Source organism: Dermacentor albipictus, chromosome 1 (genome assembly GCF_038994185.2).
Source record: "Dermacentor albipictus isolate Rhodes 1998 colony chromosome 1, USDA_Dalb.pri_finalv2, whole genome shotgun sequence".
NCBI lineage: Eukaryota > Metazoa > Arthropoda > Arachnida > Ixodida > Ixodidae > Dermacentor > Dermacentor albipictus.
This window is the reverse complement of record NC_091821.1, coordinates 310606198-310628298: the sequence shown is the minus strand read 5'-3', so window position 1 is coordinate 310628298 and position 22101 is coordinate 310606198. Positions and strand designations below refer to the sequence as shown.

Below are 22101 nucleotides of genomic sequence, written 5' to 3'. Positions count from 1 at the left end.
GTCCCAGCTAACGATAGCCAAGCGGTTCAACGAAAAAAAGGAACGATGAAAAAAGCTTGACCTGTTTGCACAGCGCAATCGACGAGGACTGAAGGAAAAAACGTGGTGAAAAAACGTGGTGCAAGACATGATCATAAGTCCTACGGTGTTCGGTTGTCAGACGTCTGACGACTGAACACCATAGGTCTTATGATCGTATCTTGCGCCTGTTTTCTTAGAGATCGTTTTTGTTCATAGTTCATAGTTCAGTGTCCCCTTGAATGCAGAGGAAGGCAAAGCAGAATACGAATAATGCTACATAAGCGCTGCAGAGATTTGTCTTTTGGTCTTACCATAGAGGACACCGTATAGAAAAATGACTTGTCCAAGGTTCTGTGCCAGGGCGCAGGCCATCACAGGCAGTGCGCAGAGAAAGGCACCAGCCACAAGCAGGATCCGGTCCGAAAGCCACAGGCCAAGCAATCCGTATAGGGGCCCTGAAATGCCGGTAATACGACCAAGGATTGGAGACGCAACGAATAACAGCGCATATTCGAGCTGTTGCTGGCATTTCACCGGGCCTTGGGGCCAAGAGGAAGCGCGGCCAAGTTAATTGGGATATACGGCGAAAAAGAATGGCAGACAATCAGTAACCGGCCAAAAAACAGCAATGCGTCTTTTAATGAGAAGATTACATCTATGTGAAATCAGCATGAATTAAGTTATACAGCACACAGACTCTTACGAGTTCCCAAAGAAAAAAAAAACTCGAATCCGAAAAAAACTTCGTCCTGGCCCTGCGACAGCACTTATAACCACTGCATTTTCACCGCAGTCACTCTACAAAATGAGCTACCAGGAAAGCTAACAGCGGGCGTGGTGAAGGCGATTTATTCGATGACTCGATGCACTGCAATGGCGATTTGCCGACATAATTCCGACATAACTCTTCCCTGTGCCATTTTTCGTCCTTGCTTTGAGCCTCTAATAAAAGGAATATTACATTGACTAGGTGAACAACATTTATTTTTTATAGAGACTGTCGGATAGGGAATCGTGACCTTAGGCGATGCGAAAGAATGCGCCACGCAGTTGCTTTCTCGTGCATGTAAGTACCTGAGAGCTGCGACATGATGATGGCGATCGTCAGTGGCCACGACGCTTCCTCGCGGTTGATGTGCAGCATGCCCATAAATCCTATGTACATGACGGACTCCGACTTGGTCAACATCATGCCGAAGAAGACGAACACGGCCGCGCAGGCTGCCACGGGCCAGCAGGCGCGAGAGTCTGGCAGCGCCATTGCGGATACTGTCTCTGCCGGAGGGCTCTAGGCTTTGTTCGTTGCCGCACTCGATGGCGCCTACCTGCAAGAAAAAAGAACCATATGCTGCGGTTCATTGCTATCGTGGACGGGATGTTATGCGAAGCTAAATCCGAGGAGCAATGAAGTTTCGGTTCAAGATTAGCGTGCTGGCTGTGTGTGCGCGCGACTGAACAATTTCCTTTGTTAATTAAATTCTGGGTTCTAACGAGCCAAAAGCACGACCTGATCACGAGGCACGCCATAGTGAGGGACTCTGCAACGATATTGGCCACCAGGGGATCTTTAACGCGGGCGTGCATTTCGCCCCTGGCCCGGATTTGATCCCGCGCCATACCACAGCCGCTAAGCCACCGAAGCGGGTCTTTTCTCTCAGCAGTTATAAACTCGACGTGTAGGTGTGCAAAAAGACCAACCCACAAACAAACAAAAACCTAATTTGTGTAAACTAGTAGCTTGCCAAATGTGACGTCGTGAGTTTTCTGACAGGACCAAGTAATATCAACCTTGAATTTAATATCAAGACTACTGTTTGGATTTACAGAAGCGCATCTACAGTTGAGTAAGTAAAAAAAAAAGGAGGATACTGTCGACCGCTAGTGTACGTAAAGACCGAGCGAAATGGGGAAGAAAGACATAGCGGTTAACTTGAGTTTGTCCAGCTGGCTACCTTACATGTGAGGAGGAGAATAATGGAGCGAAAGAAAGAAAACTGGAGTTTAGATTGACCACATGCGCTAGGCAAGGCACAGCGTGTCTATACAATAGTCGGGCACTCAAGTCTCTCGCCCCCCAAAATGTAGGAATGTTAGTCCACTGACTGCAAACGCCATGACTACATGTTATACAGCAACCATGAACGAAAGACGGAAAACTCCCACCGTATAATGCACACAATAATTTGAATTGCCTGCCAACATATCCTTCTCTTAAGGACAGCTATTGGGTTGTGGATGCAGACATAGCACAAGAATGGCTTTCTACAGAAATTTCGAAGGTATGTGTTAACGTCAATCCACACTGAGGCAAAGTAGTAGTTAATAACTGTTTACAGTTAACCTAAGTACTGCCTAAATTAGTTTCGTGAAGGAACAGATGAATGAATAAATTCTGGGATTTTACATGCCAAAACCACGATTTGATTATGAGGCACATTGTAGTGTAGGACTCCGGATTAATTTTGACCACCAAGGGACCTTTAATGTGCCCCAAATTCACGGGACAGGGGCGTTTTTTGCCTTTCGCCCCCATCGAAATGCGGCCGCAACACCATAGCCGCTAAGACACCGCAGCGGGTTAAACAAACAGATTAATCTTCTATTATGCATATGCGTCGTTTCGGGCGTTCCTATCATAAAACGCTGATTTGTGCTTCATTATTCCAGAGAAAATATCAGCGAAAACAAAGGAAGCTCCTTCAGTCCTTCAAGTGTTTCCCTCGCCTTCTCTCTCCGTTCAGCTGATTCACATAATCCACGCATGTACAAAGGCGCGTACGTTAATGTTCAAGTGACATCTACTTAGGCCGACTAGTTTCTGAGCGTTCGCAAAGTACTTTTCTAGGCACCACTGCCTTACTATTCTTTCTTTTTTCTTTTACAGTGGCCTTTAATTGCAGGCTTTGAGACACGGCTTGCGAAAAGAGGCGGTCACGTGTTCTCCTTTGCAACTCTCTCTCTCTAGCTCTCTCTGACAATGACATGGGGCTTGAATGCAATTTAGGTGCTCAGAAATATGGCTTGCTTCAGTTTGTGCTGGAAAGTATACGCATACGGTTATCGGTTAAGTACCTTTTGGGGGACGATGATCTGTCTTGAACTCTGCTTGTGAAGTAACAAAAGCGCCACGGGAAGAAAATTGGAGTGTTTTTAGTGCATTGTAAACCTCATACTTAGACAGGTTCACTCATCTTAGTTCTTTTATGCTAAGTTCCCGCCTGCTTTGTAGTCACGCCCTTTAAAGCGAAACCATATTCGCCTCCAATTCGCCCTGGTGCTGCTACTGCGCCTGTCTTGCCGCACAGACAGCACGTGCATGGAGATAACATGTATACATGTAACTAGTCATGCGTCTCTGAGTATGCACACCTTCTCAAACAGTCCGCCAGAATTGTATTGCATCACTGTTATATTGTGCAAACATTTGCGTAATTATCCTTACATTTGCATAATGTTCGCTTCACCATTTTCTTACATATATAAAAAAGCTTCACTTATCATCAATTCCCACATATGCGTGGTATGTGCAGATTTTTCCTGAGGCATAAAACAGCTTGAATATTTGCTGGTGACACTTAAGGACGGGCACTTTTCGATGTCTTGCGCTTAAAATAAATCACAAGGGAGAATTTTCAGCCTGATGCCTTGCGGCGTATCATTGACGACGATTAGCAATGTGTTTTTGCAAGACTGCAATTAGTGCTGAATAGAGCGCTTTGAAATACGACATACTTTAACTACGTCTTCTACTCCTCTCGCGGCAATACGCCTAGAAGCGTTGTACAAAACCAGTGCAAACATCTATGCTGTTTCACCGACGACGCTGCTTTTTCGTCGAAAACAGCTGTCTCATCCCACTGTCCACGCTCGAATAGGCTTGTATAGGCGTCAGGAAAAAAAAGGAACGAAAGTGAGGGTTAAAATATAAGGTTATAGTATATATCAGACGAAGGCTATGCATTCATTGACCTTGCACGAAACCTACCTAGAGCGCACCAAATGCAGCCGGGCGTCCGAAGCTGTCGCGGAAGCGGTTCCTGAAGCAATTGCCGCTGTTTAGCGAGTGTCGCTACAGCTAGTGCTCCGGCATTGTGGCTGCGCCGAAGCGGCGAAACGGTGCTCCCATAGATGCTGCTCACCGAAGAGGCATCAAGCTTCCATGCGCTGTGTACTCCGCTCCTCGAAGGGCGTTGCGTCGAGCTGCCGACCAAGAAAGTACAATGTGGACAGCCCTCTCAGATTCTGGTAGCCAAAGAAAAAAAGGAAACGCAGCCGTCGACTTTGCTTGATGCTCTCACTAGCACTGAGAACGTCTTCTAAGTCTACGACAGCATGCACTCTGCAAGCAACCGGGGAGTCTCAGTCGCAATTAGACCCCGAGTTCCCAAAAACGCAGCTATCAAATCGACTACAGCTTATCATCAAAAAAAAAAAAAGGAAGAGAAAGAGAGAGAGAGGTTTAGCAGAGGACTTGAAATGCTAACAGAAGGTCAGCACTGGACCTAGAATCTATCCGGTCGTGTCCGGTCGTTCCTGGGCAGGCGAGCAGGCCTCAACCATAACAACACATGGCTCCATCATCCACCCTCCCGCACCGCTTCCACCGCGCCGCTCAGTGTGACGCAGCACAGCGGTATCAGAAGGCGTTCGGGTTCCGATTTCTCGCCATGGGTGCGCTATCTCGGTGAGAGGAGAACACACGCGAATGCGCAGGGCAATTATCTCAGCTGCGATGGGTGTTGGTGGTGGTAGAATCTCGGCACAACGGCTGGCGAAACAAGCCAGTCTGAGACGACGCCCGGCCCGTCCTCCGTGAACTATACGTGTCGTTTACTTCGTTGCAGCTGCCTGGAGTTGTATACGGTCAATTCTGCGAAGTTCTTCAGAGGGCGAGCAGGAGTTCTCAAGAGCTTCAAGTGCAAGTTCAAGTGCAAGAGCTCAAGTGCAGAGACCCGTTAGGGCTTTCACCAGAAACGGTTTGAGCAGTAAAGATTTCGCAGTTTTATTTTCTTGTCATCGTTGATAAAGCCATTAACCAGGTGCCAGAGGTACTTCCTTTGGTACATAGCTTAACTTAAGAATAGTTTGGCGAGTCAAGTTTCGAAAACCGGGCACATAAATATTGTCGCTTTTTATAGCTTTAGAAGCTGAGTGACCTTGTGCGCTTGCATTATTCCATTTCTGAACATTGTGCGGCTTGACTCGCCGCCGTGAAAGGTCTATCTGACAGACTATTCAGTCACGTCTTTCTGTTCCCACCATCGGCTCGCATAACTCTCGTTTTCTCCTCTTCCCTCTATCAAGGCGCAGAGTAGCAGGCTAGAGGAGTCAACCACAGGCCGACCTCCCTGCCATATTTTAAATAAAGTCACAAAAACACTGTGCCTGCTTGTTGTACGGGCGCTGGCAAAACATCAATTATTAACGAGTTTCAGAAACAATACCCGCCTGCAAGTGAGTTTGCGTACCCGAAACCCCACGTGCGTTCTTTTGTACTCCTTTCGCGTTCTTGTACATGCCCGGTTGATAGCGCACCCCACCTCTGGTTCCGCTGTTTCCGAAACTCCCTATTGTGTCGCGCTAAGCACACGACCGTACCGTCAACCGTACGTCCAACGGCATCCCCGATCGTGACACCATCGGCGTTATCAGGTGTAATACCGACAGGTTCTGTTCTCCCATAAATTGGAATAGGAGCTGCTCGCTTCACACAGCATCGCAAATAATTATTCGCGACCTTTTTACACACGCGAAATTTCGAAGAACTCTCTGCGGTAGCTACGGAGCTGTCGGTGGAGCCCGGTGGCGAATGGGAGGCCGCTTCCTATGTTGCAGCCTCCCACATATCATCAGTATCTAATAGGTAGCATCATGGGTTTGCTGATTGCCCCTACCCAAGCATTGAGCTGCTTTCAGCCGCTGACCAGCACGCGCTTGTTCAGAATATGAATAACTACGTGTTTACCGTAAGCCAACAGAGCATTATATTTAGTGGCCACAGTTTGTGTGATGAACTTGGGCTATGTCGACCCAAGGAGGAGCGGGACCCGCTTCTGCGTAGCCCCGCTCTAGAAAAGCAAATCTGGGCGGTCCGGCGTGCCCGCGACCGGGCCGATGGGCTAGACCTGCCGGTCCCGACGTGGGACTAGCCGGGTGCGCGACGAGTTCGCGTCCTCGCCGGACCTGCAATAAAGTTCCTTCACTCACTCGCACACTCACTGTGTGATCGCATGGCCTGACGACGTTTGTAACCCGGGACATTGCAGAGGCAAAAAAAAAGAAAAAGAAAAAAAGAGCGGCAAAATTTATCTCGCCATAAATGTAGAAGTTAATGCGATTAGCGATGAAGCAAAGTAGCGACACACTGTATACCCCACGACATATCGAAACACGCCATGTATGAGGTGTGTATCGTGCTCCTCTATCGTGCTTCCCTCTGGACATCGTACTTTTCGTAACAGCACAATACGAAAAGGGACAAAAGGAAGAAAAACACGGCAACACAGCACTGACTCACAACTCATATTTTATTCAGGAACTTCACACACATATAAAGAAGCCGAAGTCCGAGAAACGCGGACATGTGAAGGACATGTGATACGCTTCGATGGTGTATTTATCGGGACTGATATAAATAGCGAAATTCTTTCGCGTGAAAAATGACCGGTGGTTCACATATAAATGCCCCCCCCCCCCCATTCATCTTTATGTTGTGCGCTTCTGCTATTTCTCTTGGCATCTGGCTTGTCTGTTTAAAAATAGAAGCTTCATTAACGATAGGAACACTGCCACATTATTTGCAATGCATAGTAAGAGGCAGTGGCACAGCCCTTCGTAGAGATATCTCATGCTCTCTAAGACTAACAATAATGCAGCACTTCGTTTGTCCAACATGATCATTACCACACGACATTGGAATGACATACACAACTCCTTTTGTACTTGCTATTGTATTTGTTGACGTGACTCACTGCGCATCTGCCGTTTGCCTGCTTATCTGTTAGCATTTTGTCTCCTCTACAGCAAATGTGCTCTACCGCATTTCTTTCAGAAAACAGTGCATCTACGTCGTACCTGGAACCAACATTCTTTAAGCCATGCGCCATTTTGTGCATGTATGGAACTACCACGCGTCTTTCTTTTTGCTTCGCTAATTTGATCAGATTCAAGTTCCTTAATGGGCGCACTTAAGGCTGGAAGCCGTACCTTCACAAACAGGTAATGACAGTGTTCGCAAATCCAGCGTCCTCTAAACGCTTAATCTGTGAGTTATAAGCTCGCTTTAACACATGTGAAGAATATTTATTTAGTGCTGCATTCAGTACAGTAGTTTTGGTATACAGTCGTATTTGTAAACAGTGGACACCGTCGTGGGCCTATCGGGCAGCGTCATCCGCAATGCCGTCACCAGAAGTTCCACAGTGACTCTGTATTGTTGCGACTGGGGATTCTAAGACGTGGGATCCTCTTTCCTCGTGGAGGGGTAAGTGAATGTGAGGCCGGGTCCTATATTCGGGACGTTTGACAAATACGTTTATTTATTTATTTATTTATTTATTTATTTATTTATTTATGGTACCCTCAAGGCCCGAAGGCATTACAGAGGGGAGTGGGAAAACGGGAAGTATAACAATAAAGTACGGAAAATAAACAATGCAGTGTGTTAGTAATTACTAATTATACAATACTATGTAATATCTTGCACAATATTTGTAAGTACGACAGACAATGTAAACAAAGTAGCAACTTGATAATTCCTGTTAGTACAATGTTAACCAGTGTCGTCCTTAGTCGCCTGTAAGTACGGCAAGTAAATGAAATAACATGTTAATAATTCCTAATTATACAATGTTAGCTAAAGCCTTACGAAACAGTTTGTTGTCGACAATAGATACAATTTCACAGGGAAGGTGGTTCCACTGTCGTGATGATCTGGGAAAGAAAGATTGACTGAAAGTGTTAGTGTTGCCTGTTTGAAGTCCGACCTTATGGCGATGATCGATGCGGCTCGATAGGTAATGAGGCTGAGAAATGAAGTTACTGTGAAGGGAGGAATGGTAATAAAATTTGTGAAACAGTGTCAAACGTGCTATTGTTCTGCGAGATGCAAGTGATGGAAGAGATAGATTGTCCTTCATTGATGTTATGCTAGCGGTACGGTTATAATTTGAAAATATGAATCGGACTGAGTTATTTTGGACAAGCTCGAGTGAGGAAATAAGGTTTTCATGGTATGGGTCCCACACAGCTGCAGCGTATTCTAATTTAGGGCGCACTAATGACTGGTAAAGTAGTAATTTTAAGGATGATGGTGCTTTGGAAAACTTGTGGCGTAAGTAACCGAGCATGCTATTAGCTTTACTTATTATGTACTCAGTGTGAATTTTCCAGGTTAGTTTTGCTGTTATATGAACTCCTAAGTATTTGTATGAGTTAACGGGTTCTAAAGGAATTTTATTTAGATAGTAAGTAGGAAGAGTACTTGAGGTGTTCCTCTGCACGCGCATAACTTTACATTTAATAATATTACGTTCCATAAGCCAAGTGTTACACCAATCAATCACGTAGTCCAAGTCAAACTGAAGAGCATTAGCGTCGTCGTTAGTAATTATTTCACGATATATCACGCAATAGTCAGCAAACAAGTGAATGTGAGATGTCAATGAAGAAGGTAGGTCATTAATATAAATCAGGAACAGTAGGGGCCCTAGTACTGATCCCTGAGGCACACCAGAACGAACCTCAGTCAATGATGAATCGTAATTATTTGCAGTAACAAATTGATGACGGTTAGTAAGAAAACACTCAATCCATTTCAGCAGGTTACTGTCAAGGTTTAAAAGACTCAGCTTGAATAGGAGCAGTTTGTGGCAAACCTTGTCGAATGCTTTGCTGAAGTCTAAAAATACACAGTCGGCACAGGAGGCGCGGTCTAAAATACAGTGTAATCTATGAGTGAAAGATATTAGTTGGGTTTCACATGAGAATGTTTTGCGAAAACCATGTTGAGCAGAGGTGAAAAATGTGTTCGAGTCAAGAAAGTCAACGAGATTAGTAAATATAACATGTTCAAGAAGTTTGCAACAGGTGCTGGTAAGCGAAATCGGGCGGTAATTCAGGGGTGAGCTTTTGTTACCAGAATTATGCAACGGAACCACCTTCCCTATTTTCCATTGAGCTGGCGGAGTACAAGTGTTTATTGATTGCTGGAAAATATTAGCAAGTATTACAGAACAGTATGTGGTAGTGTTTTTCAAAAATTCGCTATTAATGGTATCATAACCGGGAGCTGAGTTTAAAGGCAAATCATGAATCAGCCTATCAATACCTGCAAAGTCAAGAGCTATGGGTTGCATAATGAGATAGTTGTAGTGTTCTGTGTGTGGTAGTTCAATGTTCGATGAAGTGGAAAAATTATTTGCAAATGATTCACAGAGAATGTTTGCGCAAGCTTCACTTGAAATAACTTCACCAGACTCATCTTTCAAGGTGATCGAGCTATCAGAAGACGGGTTAATGACGCGCCAAAACTTTCGAATATCTGTCGTAAGCATGTCAGGTAATGTATGGGATAAGTAATTGTGTTTAGCATTTTTTAGTGCAGTTAAGTACAGATTATTGGCAACGTTATAGGTTTTCCAAGTTGTTTTACTTGCAGATGATTTAGCTAAACGATAAAGACGTTTTTTTCTGTTAGATAGGCGCTTTATATAAGAGTTGTACCAAGGGGATTGAGGATTAGAAGTGATGATGCGATTAGGAATAAACTTTTCAGTTAATAGGCGTACTTGGTCTACAAATATATCCCAATTTGACTGGACCGTACGGTTCTCAAAATCAACAAAAAATGTTTGAATAAATGACGATAGTTCATTGTTAATGGCTTCAAAGTTGGCTTTCTTGTAATCGCGTATTACTTTCTTAACTTTTATCTTTTTGGGATGGAAGACTTTTAAAACGAATGTCAGTAAGGTATGGTCGCTAATACCAGGTAGGTATGTTATGGAGGAAGCAAGTTCTGGTCGATTAGTTAGAATTAAATCAAGCGTGTTAGCGGTTCTGATTGATGATCTGGTAGGCTGAGTCACAAGTTGGGAAAATGAAAATAGGGAACACAGTGTACAGAAATCTTTAGCCTGAACGGAAAAAGGCTTTATGGTGGGTGGATGCGTATTCATATTAAATTTGGAAAATTAAAATCGCCGAGTAAGAATAACGGTGCTGTAGGAAAACGGGAAAAAATTAGATTAATAACATCGTGTAGCTGTTCAGTGAAAGTAGCAGATGACGAGGGTGAGCGGTAGCAAACGCCGAGGATTATCCTTGTGTGACCGAGAGTTAGGCAAGCCCACGTGGTTTCAAGTTCAGTGTTAATATCTATATGAAATGATTGAATATCTTTAGAAATTGCGAGAAGGACGCCTCCTCCTCGACGTGCAGATCGGTCACAGCGGTAGACAGCGAAATTGCCGGCGCCACAGAAAGTATCATAATCGCGCACATGTGCAGGAAGCCAAGTTTCTGTCAAGGCAATAATTTTTGCATCGCACGTGTCGATTGCCGAAGATAAAAAATGAAATTTATTCCCAAGGCTTCTTATATTTGTAAAAAGAATAGGCAAGTAAGGTAAAGCTTTTTGTGATGTTAGAAAATGCAAAGTAATACAGAAAAGTTGATGATTAAGTTGTAGTCGTCGATCAGTCCCGCCGTACGTTGATCCTTTTATGCCTTGCGTGATCATTGTTCAGTCACTACCCCCAATCCGGCGTCTGGAGACCGATGACATCAAGTCCCACCAATCCGGAGGTCGGTTGCCCTTTCCCTAATGAGGGAACTTGGTCGGGAACGCACGCACATCACTGGACACAAACAGGGAAAGGAGGAGAACGTACGCTGACTCCGATCGTACACTGACAGGTGATGGCCGTATCATCGCACTGACCGTGTCTGCGGCTTGGACATGCCAATTTATGTGGCTGTCAGGTGATGGCCGTATCATCGCACTGACCGTGTCTCCGGCTTGGACATGCCAATTTATGTGGCTGTCAGGTGATGGCCGTATCATCACACTGACCGTGTCTCCGGCTTGTACCTGCCACATTTGTGCGGCTAACAGGTGATGGCCGTATCATTACACTTTGCTCAAACCTCTCCTGAACGAGGTACTCCTGCGCTGGTCATAAATCATTCGTTTTGAGAATAATTTTGACGAGGCCGTCGGCCCGTTCCCTATAATCGCGCGAGCCGTGACTAGAGGTTGTCGCGGCGCGAACGGCCGATCACAACAGCCCGTCCACCACCAGGAAGAGGGCTCAAAAGGGGGTAGCTCATCGGTACGCCTTGAAGAGGCATTAGCCGCTCAGCAGGCGCAGCTCCGGCTTGAAGTCCCAGGTTCGCCTGGAGAATCAAACGGCCGATCACAACAGCCCATCCACCATCAGGAAGAGGGCTCAAAAGGGGGTAGCTCATCGGTACGCCTTGAAGAGGCATTAGCCGCTCAGCAAGCGCAGCTCCGGCTTGAAGTCCCAGGTTCGCCTGGAGATTCAAACGGCCGATCACAACAGCCCATTCACCATCAGGAAGAGGGCTCAAAAGGGGGTAGCTCATCGGTACGCCTTGAAGAGGCATTAGCCGCTCAGCAGGCGCAGCTCCGGCTTGAAGTCCCAGGTTCGCCTGGAGAATCAAACGGCCGATCACAACAGCCCATCCACCATCAGGAAGAGGGCTCAAAAGGGGGTAGCTCATCGGTACGCCTTGAAGAGGCATTAGCCGCTCAGCAGGCGCAGCTCCGGCTTGAAGTCCCAGGTTCGCCTGGAGAATCAAACGGCCGATCACAACAGCCCATCCACCATCAGGAAGAGGGCTCAAAAGGGGGTAGCTCATCGGTACGCCTTGAAGAGGCATTAGCCGCTCAGCAGGCGCAGCTCCGGCTTGAAGTCCCAGGTTCGCCTGGAGAATCAAACGGCCGATCACAACAGCCCATCCACCATCAGGAAGAGGGCTCAAAAGGGGGTAGCTCATCGGTACGCCTTGAAGAGGCATTAGCCGCTCAGCAGGCGCAGCTCCGGCTTGAAGTCCCAGGTTCGCCTGGAGAATCAAACGGCCGATCACAACAGCCCATCCACCATCAGGAAGAGGGCTCAAAAGGGGGTAGCTCATCGGTACGCCTTGAAGAGGCATTAGCCGCTCAGCAAGCGCAGCTCCGGCTTGAAGTCCCAGGTTCGCCTGGAGATTCAAACGGCCGATCACAACAGCCCATCCACCATCAGGAAGAGGGCTCAAAAGGGGGTAGCTCATCGGTACGCCTTGAAGAGGCATTAGCCGCTCAGCAGGCGCAGCTCCGGCTTGAAGTCCCAGGTTCGCCTGGAGAATCAAACGGCCGATCACAACAGCCCATCCACCATCAGGAAGAGGGCTCAAAAGGGGGTAGCTCATCGGTACGCCTTGAAGAGGCATTAGCCGCTCAGCAGGCGCAGCTCCGGCTTGAAGTCCCAGGTTCGCCTGGAGAATCAAACGGCCGATCACAACAGCCCATCCACCATCAGGAAGAGGGCTCGCAAGCGGGCGGCTCATCAGTACCCCTTGGAAAGGCCTTGGGCGCTCAGCAGGCTCAGCTCCGGCTCAAAGTCCCAGGCTCGCCGGGAGAATCAAACGGCCGATCACAACAGCCCATCCACCATATGGAAGAGGGCGCGCAAGAGGGCGGCTCATCATACCCCTTGGAAAGGCCTTTGGCGCTCAGCAGGCTCAGCTGCAAGGCTCGCCGGGAGAATCAAACGGCCGATCACAACAGCTCGTCCACCATCAGGACGAGGGCTCGCAAGGGGGCGGCTCATCAGTGCCCCTTGGAGAGGCCTTGGAGCCGGGACTTCAAGCCCGCCCGGGCTCCTTCGAGCCGGAACTGAGCATGCTGAGCGGCCAAGGCCTCTTCAAGGGGCACTGATGAGCTACCTCCTTGAGAGCCCTCTTCCTGATGGTGGACGGGCTGTAGTGATCGGTCGTTCGATCCTCCCGGGGAGCCTGGGACTTCGAGCCGGAGCTGCGCCTGCTGAACGGCCAATGCCTCTGCAAGGGCGACTGATGAGCTGCCCCCTTTGGAGCCCTCTTCCTGATGGTGGTTGGGCTGTTGCGATCGCCGGAAGGATCACGTCCAATGGCCATCTTGGAGGGAGGGTCGGCGGCAGGTCGTAAGCTCGGAACTGGCATTTTAGCGATCAAATTCGCACAGCGCCCGAGCAGTGACAATGCAAACGCCCAAACCCCCTCAGAGATATGTCAGGTAATCATACCCTCTCCCTTAATTACTCCAGAGGTCAAAAACGTCAAAAACAGCGAGCGTCAGAAAGGCAGCCATGGAGGAACAACGTCCAAACGAACCTAAACAATTTAATTAGTAAATTAAATTTCAGACCCTAAACCAAGTTGAAATGGCAGTGTGACTAAAGTTCTGGTCAATTTCGTTTCTATCTTGTCTCAAAGAAGGCGTAACTCACACAGCTCTGAGGCAAACGATAAACAAATGGAGATCGTTTAAAACATACAAGACACGAAACAACTCTTTATGTTCCTAGTAGCTAACAAAAAGATGCCTCGCGTACTATGGTGACTACGGACTACAAAGTACAATATGTAAGACACTGTACCATCAGAATGGCACCAAATGGAACGGATACAAATTCTAACATAAAAAAGCAGCAGCAGCTATCAAGAAAAAATGAAAGGGGATAACCACGGGTGCCAATATATGAATGCGGAGATTTCTCACAAAGAAATGAAAATATTTGCATATTGACACGTGTACTTGTCTTTATCGGGCGACAAGTTTTGCCGCCGAACAAATGTTATCGCACAGCGCGGGACGCGCCTGCATGTATCCGAAGTTTCTGGAAAGTTATCGATGCTTCTATCCGCTGTCTGTTATCGCCGAACGTTGTGTTATCTGATTTCATCGCTTGACACGAATGGTGTAGAACATTTTAGAAGGCATGCGGGTCCCAACGTTTATTCTGGAACATTCGACGATTGCTGTATAAAAGCCGACGCGCTTGACCCGCTGATCAGATTTTCGACGATCGCCGAGCGTGTTCGCCGCTATCGTTGCGCTATAAGTGTAGCCTGTTTTTGTGGGCACAGGTTCGCCCAATAAAAGTTAGTTTTCTTGTTCACAGTATTGCTACTGTGTTCTTTGACGTCACCACCACGTGACATCTGGTGGAGGTGCTTTACGTTGATGTACCGTACGCCCCCGACAAGCCGTAATTCAAGCCCGGACCGCAAAGACAACACCAGCGCCGTCCCGGAACATCGAGCAAGCCGCCGTCTTCAACAGCTGCCCCCGGAGCACGGACTTTTACCTGAGACCAAGAAGATTGTGTCCAAGGCAACTGCAATGGCAGCCCCAGCGTCCCCCGTCGTGCTGAAGCAGCCCAAGGAACCACCGACGTTCCGCGGTTCCACATTTGAGGACCCGGAAAGCTGGCTGGAAGCGTATGAGAGGGTCGCTAAGTTTAACAGCTGGGCGAACGACGACAAGCTGCGACATGTTTATTTCGCATTGGAGGATGCCGCCAGGACGTGGTTCGAGAATCGCGAAGCCACCTTGACGACGTGGGACCTGTTCCGAAGCGGCTTCCTGCAAACATTTACCAGCGTCGTGCGAAAAGAGCGAGCCCAAGCTCTACTGGAGACCAGAGCGCAGCTGCCGAATGAGACGATTGCAATCTTCACTGAGGAAATGACCCGTCTGTTCCGCCACGCCGACCCGGAAATGTCAGAGGAGAAAAAAGTCCGCTTCCTGATGCGGGGCGTGAAGCAAGAACTTTTCGCAGGACTTATTCGTCACCCGCCGAAGACCGTAGCTGAGTTTTCTGCAGAGGCATCGACGATCGAGAAAACTCTGGAAATGCGCACCCGGCAATATAACCGCCAGGGGCTCACGCCACAGTACGCCATCCAAGGACTGGATTCCGGCGACCTTCAGGAGACCATCAGGGCCATTGTGCGCGAAGAACTGCGCAAGGTCCTGCCTTCGTCGCAGCCCCAAGTGGCTTCGATCGCCGACATCGTCAAAGATGAGGTTCAGCGGTCGCTTGGAGTCCCGGAGGTGCAACCCCAATTACCGCAACCACAGCCCGAAGCGATGACCTACGCCGCCGTCGTACGCCGCCAAGGTCCCCCTCCGCGACCACGCCAGGGTCCTGCAACGACGCAGTTCCGTCGTCCGCCGCCGCCGCCGCCAACGCGCCCACCCGTCACCCAACGCACCTACACGAGGAAGACCGACGTTTGGCGCGCTCCTGACCACCGCCCGCTCTGCTACCACTGCGGGGAAGCGGGTCACGTGTACCGACGATGTCCATATCGGGAAATGGGACTGCGAGGTTTCGCCGTCAACGCGCCGCGTCCACAGCTTGGAGAGCGCCCACGTGACATCGCCGACTACCTCGCTGCTACTCAATGGAGCCCTCGACGACCATCCCGTTCGCCGTCACCAGGACGCTACCTGTCGCCGCAGCGCCGACCATACACTGGCCCAGCTCGGGGCCGGTCAGCGAGCCCATATCCGGAAAACTAAAAGCAGCAACCGATGGAGGTGCGGTTGCTGTTCGTCGAACTGACGAAGATCCTCCGCCGCCGACGAAGACGCCGAAGAAACTACCTCGACGACCTAATGACGACACGCCGCCGTCCCGACGAAGTCAGCAAGCCAAGACTACACCGACGAAAGACGACTTGACGACGCGACGTTCCAGTTTCAGTTCAACACGACGCAGCCGTGATCCGACGCCAAGACCTAACTGCAACGCCAGACAAAGAACCACCGACCTCGACGTGCTTCTCGACGGCCACGCAGTTACCGCCTTAGTGGACACCGGTGCTGATTACTCCGTCATGAGTGGACGCATCGCCGCCCAATTGAAGAAGGTTAAGACTGCATGGGAAGGCCCTCAAATTCGCACCGCTGGAGGACACCTGATTACGCCGACTGGAATCTGCACGGCAAGGATAACCATTCATGACCGGACTTACCCTGCCACCTTCGTTATCCTCCAACAGTGTTCTCGAGACGTCATTCTCGGTATGGACTTCCTGAACCAACACGGCGCAGTCATCGACCTGAAGTCGAAGTCAATAACGCTGTCGGAAGATAAAGCGATACCGCCGGAGAGCCCTCGTAGTCACCACGCCTTGAGTGTGCTCGAAGACCAAGTGAGCATCCCGCCCCGCTCCAGCATCGTTATTTCGGTCGGCACCGAAATACCCGCTGACGTAGAAGGTGTCATCGAAGGCGACCAACGCCTCCTGCTAGACCGTGAAATTTGCGTCGCAAGAGGGATCGCTCGACTGCATGGAGGGAAAACTGAAGTGTTGCTGACAAACTTCAGTCCGGAGTTCAAGCACATCAACAAGGGCACGACGATCGCGTACATCGAGGAAATTGTGGAAACCAGTAATGCGTTTGTCCTCTCGGATTCCGCCACATCTACCCCGACGACCACGGTTCCCGAACCAGACTACGACATTAATCCAAGTCTCCCAGTGATTAAGCAACAGCAACTCAGAAGTCTGCTCCAACGATACAAAGACTGCTTTTCGACGACATCGAGGATTCGACAAACACCAGTCGCCAAGCATCGCATAATCACCGAGGGGTACGCTCGACCACTCCGCCAAAGCCCTTACCGAGTTTCGCCGCGAGAACGCGAAGCTATAAGAGAACAAGTCGACGAAATGCTGCGCGACGACATCATCCAGCCGTCGAAAAGCCCGTGGGCATCCCCTGTTGTCCTGGTGAAGAAAAAGGACGGAACCCTACGTTTCTGCGTCGATTATCGTCGTCTGAACAAGATCACGAAGAAGGACGTATACCCCCTTCCACTGATAGACGACGCATTGGATCGGCTCTGCAACGCTAAGTACTTCTCCTCGATGGACCTCAAGTCTGGCTATTGGCAAATAGAAGTCGACGAAAGAGATCGCGAAAAGACCGCCTTCATCACCCCAGACGGCCTCTACGAGTTCAAGGTTATGCCATTTGGACTGTGCTCGGCGCCTGCAACGTTCCAGCGCGTGATGGACACGGTTTTAGCGGGACTGAAATGGCAGACCTGTCTCGTTTACTTGGATGATGTCGTTGTATTCGCCGGAAATTTCGACGATCACCTTAAGCGGCTTGCCACAGTACTAGAGGCCATCAAGTCATCAGGGCTCACTCTGAAGCCAGAAAAATGCCGCTTCGCTTACGACGAGCTTCTGTTCCTAGGCCACGTCATCAGTAAATCCGGAGTACGCCCCGACCCGCAGAAAACAGCTGCCATCGCAAAGTTCCCGCAGCCCACCGACAAGAAGGCAGTGCGTAGATTCCTTGGCATGTGTGCCTACTACAGGCGCTTTGTCAAGGACTTTTCACGCATCGCCGAGCCGTTGACACGTCTAACTAAATGTGATGTTGAGTTCAAGTGGGAAACGCCGCAGGCCGACGCATTTGAAGAACTCAAACGACGCATGCAGTCGCCGCCCGTACTTGCGCACTTCGACGAGTACGCCGATACAGAAATCCATACTGACGCCAGTAGCCTAGGCCTCGGTGCCGTTCTAGTCCAGAGGAAAAACGGAGTCGAACAGGTGATATCTTACGCTAGCCGGTCGCTGTCAAAAGCGGAAGGCAACTATTCTACGACCGAAAAGGAATGCCTCGCCATCGTTTGGGCTACAGCTAAATTTCGCCCTTATCTTTATGGCAGGCCATTCAAAGTCGTCAGTGACCATCACGCTTTGTGTTGGCTAGCGAGTATAAAGGATCCTTCAGGAAGACTGGCGCGGTGGAGCCTCAGACTACAAGAATACGACATCACTGTAACCTACAAGTCCGGAAGAAAACACTCCGATGCCGATTGCCTATCACGTGCCCCCATTGACCCGCCGCCGCAAGATGACGAAGATGACGACGCCTTCCTTGGCATGATAAGCGCAGAAGACTTCGCTGAGCAGCAACGGGCAGACCCGGAGCTAAAAGGCCTGGTGGAATATTTGGAAGGGCACACCGACGTTGTCCCCAGGGCATTTAAGCGCGGACTATCTTCCTTCACGCTTCAAAACAATCTCCTCGTGAAGAAGAACTTTTCACCAGTCCGCGCCAACTACCTTCTTGTTGTCCCGTCAGGACTTCGTCCAGAAGTATTGCACGCCCTACATGACGATCCGACCGCTGGACACCTCGGTTTTTCCCGGACACTCTCGAGGATACAACAAAAGTATTATTGGCCGCGCCTGACCGCCGACGTCGCCCATTATGTCAGAACATGCCGAGACTGTCAGCGACGTAAGACACCGCCGACAAGGCCAGCCGGATTACTACAGCCAATCGAGCCTCCTTGCCGACCATTCCGGCAGATCGGGATGGACTTACTGGGACCCTTTCCGACGTCAACAACCAGAAATAAGTGGATCGTCGTGGCGACAGACTACCTCACCCGCGTCGCTGAAACTAAAGCACTGCCGAAAGGTAGCGCAGCCGAAGTGGCGAAATTTTTTGTCGAAAACATCCTGCTTCGACATGGCGCCCCAGAAGTCCTCATCACCGACAGAGGAACGGCCTTTACAGCGGAGCTCACCCAAGCCATTCTGAAATACAGTCAGACAAGGCACAGGAGGACCACGGCCTACCACCCGCAGACGAATGGCCTTACGGAGCGGCTGAATAAGACCCTCGCCGACATGCTAGCGATGTACGTCGACGTCGAACACAAGACGTGGGACGCGGTCCTGCCGTACGTAACCTTTGCGTACAACACGGCGGTGCAAGAAACAACACAGATCACGCCGTTTAAGCTGGTTTACGGCAGGAACCCGACGACGACGCTCGACGCCATGCTGCCGCACGTCACTGACGAGGAGAACCTTGACGTCGCTACCTATCTCCAGCGCGCCGAAGAAGCCCGACAGCTCGCCCGCCTACGGATCAAGACCCAGCAGCGTACCGACAGCCGACATTACAACCTCCGACGACGCTTCGTCGAGTACCAGCCCGGCGACCGTGTTTGGGTATGGACCCCGATACGCCGGCGAGGACTCAGTGAGAAGCTGCTACGACGCTATTTCGGACCCTACAAGGTCATCCGACGTATTGGCGCACTAGACTATGAGGTCGTGCCAGACGGCATTTCGCACTCACAGCGGCGCCGCGCACGATCTGAAGTGGTCCACGTGGTGCGCGTTAAACCCTTTTACGGACGCTGACGAACTTCGCCATTTTTGTTCTTTTCTTTGCTACGAGTACTTTTGTTTATTACCTTCATTTGTTTTCAGCATCGGGTCGATGCTTTTTAAGAGGGGGGTATTGACACGTGTACTTGTCTTTATCGGGCGACAAGTTTTGCCGCCGAACAAATGTTATCGCACAGCGCGGGACGCGCCTGCATGTATCCGAAGTTTCTGGAAAGTTATCGATGCTTCTATCCGCTGTCTGTTATCGCCGAACGTTGTGTTATCTGATTTCATCGCTTGACACGAATGGTGTAGAACATTTTAGAAGGCATGCGGGTCCCAACGTTTATTCTGGAACATTCGACGATTGCTGTATAAAAGCCGACGCGCTTGACCCGCTGATCAGATTTTCGACGATCGCCGAGCGTGTTCGCCGCTATCGTTGCGCTATAAGTGTAGCCTGTTTTTGTGGGCACAGGTTCGCCCAATAAAAGTTAGTTTTCTTGTTCACAGTATTGCTACTGTGTTCTTTGACGTCACCACCACGTGACAATATTTAATGAGTTCATTCGAATATTTGCAATAGAAGATATATACGAAAGAGTAAGCATGTGACAACCGCAAAATGCCGCGCAGGGCACTAAGCAGAGTGCACTATATTTGAATGCATGAGGATGGGCGTCCCGCTGCTAGTACTTAGTACGGGGGCTGAGAGGTGGACCTGATGTTTTGACTTGATTATTTTAATGAACAGTGGCGGCAAGCCTGATGAGCTAATATGAAGCATAGAAGTCACGTGTTTGCCAGGTAAAGGAGCCCTGTATCTAGGTTTCCCATTTTAATTCCTGTAGCAAGTTTGTTTTAGCGACGTTGTAAACTCAAAATTCACTTGTACCCGCGAGAAAATTGCTTTATGTTTTGGAACTGCTCCAGACCTAGTAATTTAGAAAATATATTGAGATTTTATTCTTAGTACTTGTATTTCAACGCGTACTCTGGCGGCCGTTCAATTATGGGTCATCGAAAGAAACCTGCAATGTGTCCACATCACAGCTAAATGGATCTTTTTACTGGCACATTTGTAGTTCCTCCTTCTGGCATCGAAGCCGCAGAATTGCTCGCAAAATCATTCCTGCAGTTCGCTGAATATTTGTGCCGCAAATCTGTGAAGAAATGATGTATTACACTCCACAATAATTCTCGAAAACCAGCGGATATCCTCCCACTTTCGGTTTTGCATGTGCCTCTAAAAAAAACTGCAATTTTTTCCTAAAGTATTTTATGTCCGTGTAGAGGCCATGAGTGAAGTGTGCCTCTCCTTGCAGTTTCACATTGAGGTTATTCACCATGTCATATAAGTCGACGCAAATAGCTAAAAAGCAAACAGGAAAAAGCGTAAAATTTACGAAATCAGCCTCCGTCCCCTTTAGAAGTTTATGGAACTGCCGGGTATTTATTCCATGCCACCTACAACTTTCAAAACATTACATTTCTACGCATTTCCCACAGAGCGCCTGCTCGTGAATAAAGTAGCATTGGCCTTGCGAATGTGCCACCTCCAGAAGTTTATGTTAGTTACCCTACGAGTTTTCGTTTGATTCATTTTATTGATGCATGTGCCCTAACGACCCGATGGTATCACACAGGGGGAGGGGGAGGGGTAGTTCCCGTACATGAAATTAATACATATGGCAGGGTACACGCAAAGAAAAATAATTCTAACAGGAACGTACACAGACTGTTAAAGGTACAAAATGCTCTCAGTAAAAGAAAAAAAAACAGAATACTAAATCAGCTAGCTAGGCTTATCATTCATGTCAATGAAGAATACACAGTGAAGCTAAAAGACATGTTTTTTTGCCGCAAGTTAACACACACAAAAGAAAGACACATAAAGACAACACAGGCGCCCGTGTTGTCTTTATGTGTCGTCCTTTTGTGTGTGTTAACTTGCGGCAAAAAAAAAAAAACATGTCTTTTAGCAAGCATCAACTAGGCCAACAAGCAGTTCTGTTGCAACAGATGGAAGAGTATAGGCAATACACGCAATATGCAGAATTTCACATATTAATATAACTATGTGTGTAAAAAAATATAAATTTCCAGATAAGTGTTCACACCCCAAGATGACTCTTTACTTTTGAGTCAACTCGTCAGGGTCGGCGATACAGTCAATGTCTCCTGGCAGGTTATTCCATTCATTAATAGCAAGGACTAGAGGTGAACGTAAGAACGGGTTAGTTCAGTCAAATAAAGGTTCTGTTTTATAAATGTAGTCAAGACGCAAAAACACTCGATGGGCAGGTTTGATAAGAGATGATATGATGACATTGGGAATCGCTATGGTAAACATTGTGAAAAAGAGACGAAGTGATAACGGTCTACGTGATTTCAGAGAAGACAATTTTAAGGACATTTTTATTTCACTTGTGCTGGATGTTCGAGAGTAATGCTTTGCTGTCAAATGCGCACTTTTGTTCAGAAGTGATTTAAGTTCACTTATTGTATATGCCTGGTGAGGATTCCAGGCTTGTGATGCATAATCAAGTTTTGAGCCACGCAATCTTTTGTGAGCTAAAAGTTTTGTGTAAGAATTGGCGAAATAATGAATCCGAGCGTCTTACATGGGCTGCTCATTTCAGCGTCAGTACGTGTGCATATTCCGTGATAAATACGAAGCTAAACGAACGCCTAAATACTTAACGCTGGATAGCAATTCAATTGGCCTGGTATTTGATGTGTAGGTATACGTTCATGGGTTTAGCTTCGCAGTCAATGAAACGGCTTTTGTTTTGTTTACGTTTAGTTCCATTTGCCAATCCTGACACCAGTTATTTAACCTGGACAAATCGCACTGCAGATTATTAGCATCCT

The 22101-nt window shown here is 48.4% G+C and overlaps 3 protein-coding genes across 6 annotated transcripts in view; 2 read left to right on the top strand and 1 right to left on the bottom strand.

The window, feature by feature from the left end:
• Window positions 1-22101, bottom strand: part of LOC135906993 (monocarboxylate transporter 12-like) — an 84075-nt gene that overhangs the window by 5283 nt on the left and 56691 nt on the right. The window contains exons 1-4 of one of the 4 annotated variants that reach the window (XM_070531550.1): window positions 4524-4609; window positions 4007-4263; window positions 1096-1346; window positions 333-476 (exon numbers count right to left, since the gene is read on the bottom strand). In XM_070531550.1, coding sequence (XP_070387651.1) covers window positions 333-476; window positions 1096-1282 — 331 coding nt within the window. In that variant the 5' untranslated portion in view covers window positions 1283-1346; window positions 4007-4263; window positions 4524-4609. Of the gene's footprint in view, window positions 1-332; window positions 477-1095; window positions 1347-4006; window positions 4264-4523; window positions 4610-22101 lie in introns of those variants that run through there. The other 3 variants (XM_065438643.2, XM_070531549.1, XM_065438641.2) reach the window with 3 other exon arrangements.
• Window positions 1-22101, top strand: part of LOC135906992 (ocellar opsin-like) — a 67517-nt gene that overhangs the window by 2858 nt on the left and 42558 nt on the right. The gene's annotated exons all lie outside the window — the stretch shown is intronic.
• LOC135907052 (uncharacterized) lies at window positions 10306-12926 on the top strand. Its single transcript, XM_065438722.1, has 2 exons — window positions 10306-10314; window positions 11310-12926. Exons 1-2 carry the CDS (start codon window positions 10306-10308, stop codon window positions 12924-12926), a joined length of 1626 nt encoding a protein of 541 aa, XP_065294794.1.